This window comes from Ursus americanus, chromosome 21 (assembly GCF_024610735.1).
Source record: "Ursus americanus isolate L20-20 chromosome 21, mUrsAme1.1.p, whole genome shotgun sequence".
Lineage (NCBI taxonomy): Eukaryota > Metazoa > Chordata > Mammalia > Carnivora > Ursidae > Ursus > Ursus americanus.
Genome location: NC_142147.1, coordinates 58,331,822 through 58,340,752, shown reverse-complemented (window position 1 = coordinate 58,340,752; position 8,931 = coordinate 58,331,822). Strand labels below are relative to the sequence as shown.

Below are 8,931 nucleotides of genomic sequence, written 5' to 3'. Positions count from 1 at the left end.
GGCCCGACCGGGGAGCCTAAACTCCTAGGCCGGGAAGGCCCCGTTCCCCAGCCCAGGCCCAGTCATGCATGCCCATTGGGCGGACACCGCCACCGCCGCGCCTTCTGGGAAACGTAGTCTGACTCTCTGGGCGCGGAGTTGTGTCGACGGCTGGACTAGGGCTAGGGCTCCCGCGGCAGAACTACAACTCCCGGAATGCCGTTGCGGCGAGGTCCGGCGCGCCGGGTCCCGGGCCGAGTACTCCCATTGGTCAGGGGCTGCAGCGCGGGGTTTTCTGGTCGTGGTAGTTTCGCCTCGCCACGGCGCCGACGTCGCGCTGAGAGGCTGCGAGGCTGCGCTGGGCGGACCGCTCGGGTTTCTTCCGTGGTGTGGGGCCTCCCCGAGCGGTCTATCCGGAGCCCCCAGCCAGTGGGCGCCGGAGGGAGCGGGTGGGGCTGCCGGTGGCTGCTTGAGGACCTCGGAGTCGGAAGAAGCGATGGCCGCGGGGCCCCTGGCAGACCACCCCCCGGTGAGTGGCCGCGCGCCCACCCTTTGCGGGCGGGGTCTGGACCCTGCTTTCGAGGCTTGGGTGGGAGTTGGTGCCCCAGCCCGTCGTTCTGAACGAACGAGGCGGAAAACCTCAGTAATCCTGAAGTCCTGAGGTATATCCGCGAAGTCCCGTAACCCGTAGAGATGGAAACAAAACCTCCCAGCAAGAAAGTTACAGACCCAGATTCCAGATGGCTTTAGCTACCACACATTTAAGGGACAAACTGTATCTGTCTTTCCATCATCTGGAATGATTGTCTAAAAGAGAGAACATCTCTCAGTTCGTTTTTATGAAGCCACCATAACCATGATTCCAAGACGTGTAAACTCTGAGCTCAGGGTCCTCATTTGAAAAAACAAAAACCACCCCAGGAAGTGGGAACTGCTTCCTGAGACTCTTGTGAGGATTAAGAAAATTTCCATTAGGTAAAGTGCTCACTTAATAAGTACAGCGCCCAGCGTGGAAAGAGAACCCTTGGCAAACGTTAGCATTTTTATCAGCAAATATTAACGTTATCATTTTTATGTACCTGGTGGTATAAAAAAAAGGAAGGGGAACCCTAAAGGGAACTGTTCATTTGGTCTTGTAGAAGATCACAAGTTGATCAAGAAATGGGTGAGATATGTAGGGGGTAAACGTTTTAGTATAATGGGGGCTCACCTCTGAAATGGCTGATGCAGACACCTGATGCCCGGCAGGAAGGCTCAGGTATATCCCTCAGAAGCCAGAACGCTTTCAGGACATCTCCTGTACACCTGGGTGCATCTTCACATTCCCACATAGCCCCTCCCTGCTGTCTGGGAACTTTGCAGGGGTAAGGGTCGTGGCTCAGCAGACATGTGGGTGACATTTCAGGGGCAGGTAACCTTCGATGATGTGGCAGTGGACTTCACCCAGGAGGAGTGGGGCCTGCTGGGCCCTGCCCAGCGGACTCTGTACCATGACGTGATGCTGGAGACCTTAAGACACCTGGTCACTGTGGGTGAGGCTGTTCCCCATGTCAACTTCTATTTGCCTGGGGTCTTGGCAGAGTGGGTTTGATTTAGCTGGGAGTGTGAGTCACTGGGGGATTTCTCCTCATCAGACCTCACAGCCTGAGAGACTGCCTGGTTCATTTTGTAGAGCATGTGACTCTTGATCTTGGGATTGTGAGTTCAAGCCCCATGTTGGGCATAGAGCTTACTTAAAAATAAATAAAACAAAATGTTGTCACAAAATGCATATGAAAAAAACCCAAACCTCACAGCTTGATCACTCATTTACACAGGACCTTGGAACCCCACGCCAGATATTGTTGCCCACCTGGAACTCAGAATAGACCAATGGATGATGGGCAGAGGGCTCACCCAAGATTCCTGCCTAGGTGAGATGGGGAAATTTTCTTTACAGTCAGTGTTTATTTATATGTTCCTTCATATCTTCCTTTTCTAGTGCTTTTCATTACCTTTGGCATTTCCATAAATCCATCTGGGATCATTTTCCTTTTCTTAGAGTTCCCTTTATCATTTCTTTTAGAATGACAAAATGCCCTCATTTTGTATTTGCCTGAAAATGTCTTTATTTCATCTTCATTTTGGAAAGATACTGTAAACAGAGAATTTTAGGTTGTCAGGTTTTTTGTTTTTTGTTCTTTTTCTTTTTCTCAGCACTTTAAAGACACCACACAGTTGTCTTCTAGACTCCATGGTTTCTGTTGAGAAGTCAGCCTCCATCTTATTATTGTTACTTTGAAGAAAATGGGTATTTTTTTATTTTTTTGCCAACAATACTTTATTTTATTTTATTTATTTATTTTTTAAAGATTTTATTTATTTATTTGACAGAGATAGAGGCAGCCAGCGAGAGAGGGAACACAAGGAGGGGGAGTGGGAGAGGAAGAAGCAGGCTCATAGCGGAGGAGCCTGATGTGGGGCTCGATCCCATAACGCCGGGATCACGCCCTGAGCCGAAGGCAGACGATTAACCGCTGTGCCACCCAGGAGCCCCAACAATGGTTTAACTTGTTTTCCTTTTCTCTGGCTTTTTGAGGCAGAAGCTTAGGTCATTGATTTTAATGCTTTTTTCCTTTCTAATGTTTGCATTTATAGCTTTACATTTTCCTTCAAGTCTTATTTCAGCCGCCTCCTGCACTTTTTCACATGTATTTTCATTATTGTTCAGTTCATTATTCTTTTTGTTTTCCAAATGTCTTGAACTGAATTGTAATGAAAACACAACATATGAAAGTGATTTCTTCTTTGATTTGTGAAGTAAATTGTTCAATTTCTAAATATGAGGGGATTTCTGTTATTGATGTCTAGATTATTTCCATTGTGGTTGAAGAACATACTCTGTATGAATTCAGTCCTTTTAAATTTATTGAGAAATGTTTTTACGATACAGCATGTGGTCTTTTTGGTGAATGTGTATTCTGCTACTGTTGGGTGTGGTGTTTGATAAAGATCTGTCATCACTTTAAAGTCTTGAATCCTTCTAGACTTCTGTCATTCTGGCCTGCTGGATGAGGCTCCCACTTGTGTTTCAGTTCTCTCTGAAAGGCAAGCACCGTTTACCAACTGTTGTTTAGAGAGCAGAGAGGGTTTAACAGGGAACAAATGAATGAAATCAGAACTGATGGTTTAGTTCTTACATCTCTGGGTATGGTGCTTTAAGCCCACACTGCCTGTGAACTTTCACCTTTTTGGGGGTGAGTCTTTAATATGTACCCAGTGAAAAGTTACATTTTAAAAGTGGGAATTGAGTCTCATGTATATCTTCCCCCCAGAGACCATCATTTAGAATGGTTTTACTAGCTTTATTTATAACATTGAAGTATGTAATGAAGTGCTAAGAAGTTTGATATCAGATGTCAAAATCATAAGATTTTCTCTACAGATTGTTGCCCTTGAACACTAAACACCTAGGATGGTACCTTTGACCAGTCTAGATAAACTCTCTGTTCTTATCTCTTCGAATGTGTCCTCTGCTGCTTTGATCTCTCATGTAACTCCAGCTACACATTAGTCCTTTTGTCAGATGTTCTGTTTTAAAATTCTTTTCTTTCCCTTTGTATCATCATATAATTTCTGCTTTCCTACCTTTGAATTCACAGATTCTTCTTCCATGTCCAGTCTGCTGTTAAGTCTATTCATGGTTTATTTCAGCTACTGTATTTTTATTTAATTCCAGAATGGGATTTTCACTTGGTTCTTTTTTCAAATTTTCCATGAAATTCTGTGTTTTGATAGGTTGGTTTTTTTTCTCTAGTCAGTGTAAGTGAAATTTTATTGAGGCCCCAGGGCCATGGGGCTTGGGCAGGAGGCCACCCTGCAAAGAAAGGAAGAGCTGATGGAGGGGCTTTATTGACCTTTTTCTGGGGGTGCAGATGGTTGGTTTGGCCACACGTCTGGTGGGAGCACAACACTCACTGCAGTTGTATTTCTGGGCAAGCTGGCAGAGGGAGGGCTGGGTGATGCCACCTCCAGGCCAAGCGCCAAGTGCTGGGTCTCTTCCTGGATATTGTAGTCTGAGAGAGTGCAGCCATCCTCCAGCTGTTTGCCCCCCAAAACAGACACTGCTGGTCAGGTGGGATGCCCTCATTGTCTTGGCTTTGACATTCTCAGTGGCATCACTGGGCTTGAGTTTGAGGGTAATGGCCTTGCTTGTCAGGGTCTCCATGAAGATCTACTTCTCTGTGTTTGCTGCTTGGCCACCAAGTTGAAGAGAAAGAGCCATAATGGTTACTTTTAAATCTTTTCCTGCTACTTCTAATGTTTGGTATATCTGTTTCCGTTGACTATTTTTTTCTTGATTATGAGTCACATTTTCCTATTCCTTTACATGTCTAGTCAGTTTTTGTCTACTGGTGCAGATGCTGCAGATGAGGCATTGGAGAGACTATGGATTCTTATCTTCTACTAAGAGTATGAGGTTTTTTTCCTGATAGGCAGTTAAATTACTACAAATCACCCTAATCCTGATGAGCCTCAGTTTTAGGATTTATTAAGGTGATATAACTTCGGTTTTGCTTTAATCCTTGGATGTAGTCCTTATCCTTAGGGCATGGTGTTTCCTCCTAAGGTACAACTTTCTAGAGTCTCACCTGAATGCCTCAGGTGCTTACTGGGTCAGAGCTAATGTCTCCCAACACTGGGTGACTTCTGAAACCTCTGCTCAGCCCTGTAACAGCTGTTCTTTGTCAGGTTTTAGCCTTCTGTGCATTTGCAGCTGGACTCCAGTCAAGGACTCAAGGAGGAACCCTCTGTAGGTTTCCAGACCCCTTTTTGCTCTGCATGACCTTGCAAAGCCCTCCTCACCTTCAATTCCGTAGCCTCCGCCCATGTCAGAAACATAAGGCCTACCCCCCCGATGGGGGCAGGCTGCTAGGGAGCATGATCAGGTACCCTGTTTGTCCACCTCACAGACACGTCCCAAGCATCCCCGGTGCTCCAGGGATGTGCTGATCACTCTTTTTTGTTTGTCTGTCTGTGGAGTCCTCTTGTTCTCTGTGTACAATTTGGGCACTGGAGACACACTGTGAACGGGACGGGCAAGGTTCCCACCACTGTGGAGCCTAAAGCCTCTAGTGTATAATGTCTGGGGAGGGGCAGACAATAAAGAACAAAAAGAACAAGGTGATGTTGACTAATGCTAAACAGTGGTATGAGGGAAATAAAATAGGACAGTGAGGTGGAAAGTGATGAGGGACCCATGCAGGCTGGGAGGTTGGGAAGGGTCTCTCAGAGGAGGTGACCTGGGACTTGAGAACTGCATGATGAAAAGGGGAAGGGTTGCTGAAGCTGAAGACTTTGGAGACCAAAGGAAGGTCCTCAAGCAGAGGAACTCTGTGCTGTTGGTGGAAATGGTCTTGCTTAGGGAGAACTAAAGAAACCCAGAATGAGAAGGATCGAGGATAACTGAGGTAGTCTGACCCAGCTTCTGGATGCTTTGGAAGACTGGATCAAAAGAAGTGTTCTTGGTGTCATGAAACTGGTTTGTTGGGAAGGTTAATTTGGTATTGATTACAGGCAGAAAAGACGTTAAGTGGAGAAATGGATCCGAATTCTGGGATGTCCAAGCATAAATGACAGGCAGCTGTCCTGAACATCTTATCTCCAGGAATGTCTGCCTGTTCCATGACCTGTCTCCTAATGGTGTCCCCTCTGCCTGTTGTGCTGATCACTCTTTAGGTTGGTCAGTCTTCCTGTGGGTTCTTTGTGTTCTGTGTGTACCCTCCGCGGCTTCTCTTCTCAAAGTTCCGTCTTTTTTTTTTTTTTTGGTTGGTACTTTAAAACGTCTACACATGATGTGCACATCTTGTTGCTTTTATCTCAACATTCTCACACTAGGAGTTTTCTTCTGAGCACCCAAATTATTTTTAATTTCCTTCTAGAATGGGAGAAGAGACCTAAAAGCCAGCAGTTGCCACCAACAGAGGCCTTTTCTGGGAAGAAGTTACCCAGCAGCATGAACCTGACAAGATCCGCAGTGGATGATTGCTGGTGTTCTACCATAGCAGACGACTGGGAATCCGGGGATGAGTCAGAGAAGCAGGAGATGCACGGTCACAGTTTGGGGCCAGTGGAACATAAACAAGGGCAAGTAGTGACCCGGGATGGGGATTGGGGAAATGCTGAGGTGGTGGGAGAATGCAGCTTCAATTCAGACTTTGTTTCTTCACAGAGATTTCTTGTCAAAGAATATTTCCATCAAATTGACTCAATTCAAAGCTTACAGCATAATTTTATTTTAAAAAATCCTCAGGAAATCTTGGTAGGGAAGAAACCTTGTAAAGGCAATCCATGTGGAAAAGCCTTGGAAAAACTGTCTAAGTTGAACGAGCATGGAAAATATACCAACCAGAGCATACACCTTTCTACACATGAGATAATTAATGTAGGAGAGAAAGTCTATGGATGTAAAGAAACTGGAGATTTTTTTACCTATAGTTCACCCCTCTCTCAGGCCATGAGAACTCATACTAAGGAGAAACCCTATGAATGTAATGAATGTGGGAAAGCCTTTAAGAAACTTTCATCTCTTTCTTACCATCTGAGAAATCATGATAGAGAGAGAGCCTATGAATGTAATGAATGTGGGAAGTCTTTCTGGCAGAGCCTTCACCTCATTTTACACCAGAGAACTCACACTGGTGAGAAACCTTATGAATGTAATAAATGTGGAAAATCTTTTAGCCAAAATTCTCACCTTAATGTACACCGGAGAATTCATACTGGAGAGAAACCCTATAAATGTGATGAATGTGGAAAATCCTTCAGTGGAAGGTCTAATCTTAATGTGCATAAGAGAACACATACTGGAGAAAAACCCTATACGTGTACTGAATGTGGGAAAGCCTTTAGTGATCGCTCCTCGTATACACAACACGAAAGGACGCACACTGGAGAGAAACCATACAAATGTGATGAATGTGGAAAAGCCTTTAGTCACAGCTCTCACCTTACAGTTCACAAGAGAATCCATACTGGTGAGAAGCCATATAAATGTAATGAATGTGGGAAAACTTTCAGTTTTCATTTATCCTTCACTCAACATAAGAGAACACACACTGGAGAGAAACCATATAAATGTCATCGATGTGGGAAAGCTTTCAATCAAGGTTCTAATTTTATTGGGCACCAAAGAACTCATACCAGAGAGAAAAAACTACATATTTCATTTTAATATATAAAAACTGTACACATACATTTACATTTTGTGGTTTTTTGACGCATTTCCAGAGAAGGGCTGAATATGCGTAGCATTTGGTACCTAGGAAAATTTTTTAATTAGTGTGATCAAAACTCTCTTTGGTAACATTAATTAATGTGATTGCCCAGTGTGGGAAGGGCTATTGCCCAGAAGTCAAAATAGGTTGATGATATTTGACTGAATGACTGATGAACCATTCCAAAGAGCCAGAGTGCCATTATTTGCTTCATTGTTCTCCCAGTGCTAGAAAATTAGGCTGCTTCTAGTTTGTTTCAGGAATTCATTATAAACTATAATTAGGAACACTGTGTAGAAACATGGAAAATGCCTATAATACAGTTGACCCTTGAACAACACAGTTTTAAACTGTGCACGTCCACTTATACGTGGATTTTTTCAATAAATATAGTACAGTATTGTAAATTTATAATTCTTCCTTATGATTTTCTTTTCTCTAGCTTACTTTATTATAGGAATACAGTATATAATATATAAAATATGTGTTTATCAACTGACTTTTTATTCTCAGTAAGATTGCCAGTCAACAGGAGGCTATTGGTCAAGTTCTTGGAGAGTCAGGGCATCAGCACTCCCAACCCCCACATTGTTCAAGGGTCAACTGTAGTGAAATGTGAACTGTTGTGACTGCGTTGCCCTATATATGCGTTTGGAGAAGGGCTTAGAAGAAAACAGAGATGAACATAGCTAATCAATAAAAGTCGTTGGATACCGTGTGGCTTTCCTTTTCTTTTTATATTCAAAACTTTCCTTTTCTTTTTATGTTCAAAACAATGTTATGGGGCGCCTGGTGGCTCAGTTGGTTGAGCATCCACGACTCTTGGTTTCGGTCAGGTCATGATCTCAGGGTCATGAGATCGAGCCCTGTGTCGGGTCCCACAAGATTCTCTCCCTCTCCTTCTGCCCCTCCCTCTGCTCACACGTTCTCTTTCTTTCCCAAATAAATAAGTCTTTTTTTAAAAAACTGCTACAGTTTTACAGTAAATAAAAAGACAAAGAGGAGTGGGGCACCTGGGTGGCACAGTCAGTTAAAGCGTCGACGCTCAGCTTTGGCTTGGGTCGTGATCTCAGGGTTGTGAGATTGAGTCCCAGGACGGGCTCTGCACTGATACACAACTGTTCCAGAACATGTAGAAAGCTGAATATTTACCTCTCTTGTGATACCGGTTTGTTGAAACTCAAAGAAAGAACAATTAAAGGCCAATATCTCTCAGGACTATTAATGCAAAATTTCCAGATCAGATCCTGCCAGTAAAGACAGTATAGCTAGTACATTTGAATTCAGGAACATTCACTCCAGGAATCAGCCTACTGAGTATTAGGAAATATATAACTGTAATACCCCATTTTTAATCAATCAATGGAGAAACCCAGTCATCTCAATGATTAATGAGGAAGAAGTTGATAAAATTTAATATTTAAAGATGAAGGGGAAAAAACCTGGTTAACAGGAAAAAAATATTTTTATTGTATGATATCAGACTGAAATGGTGACACTACCACTGAGGTTGGCAAACTATGGCCCACAGGCCAAATCTGGCCCATGTGTTTTTGTAAATAGTCTTATTGGAACACAGCCACACCCACTCATTCCCATATGTCTGTGGCTGCTTTAACACTGACGTGGAACTGAGTAGTTGTGTAAGAGATTGCATCGCCTGAAAAGGCAAAATATTTACCAGAAAAGCCTTGCC

The 8,931-nt window shown here is 43.7% G+C and overlaps 1 protein-coding gene across 1 annotated transcript; it reads left to right on the top strand.

Moving 5' to 3' along the window:
- Positions 1-292: 292 nt before the first annotated feature.
- On the top strand, positions 293-7,951 carry LOC148108343 (uncharacterized). The gene is made up of 4 exons (XM_087853313.1): positions 293-508; positions 1,385-1,511; positions 1,797-1,892; positions 5,901-7,951. Exons 1-4 carry the CDS (start codon positions 476-478, stop codon positions 7,190-7,192), a joined length of 1,548 nt encoding a protein of 515 aa, XP_087709439.1. The 5' UTR covers positions 293-475; the 3' UTR covers positions 7,193-7,951.
- The last annotated feature ends 980 nt before the right edge of the window (positions 7,952-8,931 follow it).

Bases quoted from the DNA above. Each gene is read 5' to 3' on its own strand.
- LOC148108343 (XM_087853313.1), top strand. From the start codon at position 476: ATGGCCGCGGGGCCCCTGGCAGACCACCCCCCG. The intron at 509-1,384 runs GTGAGTGGCCGC...GTGACATTTCAG, and splicing joins CCCTGGCAGACCACCCCCCG to GGGCAGGTAACCTTCGATGA. The intron at 1,893-5,900 runs GTGAGATGGGGA...ATTTCCTTCTAG, and splicing joins CACCCAAGATTCCTGCCTAG to AATGGGAGAAGAGACCTAAA.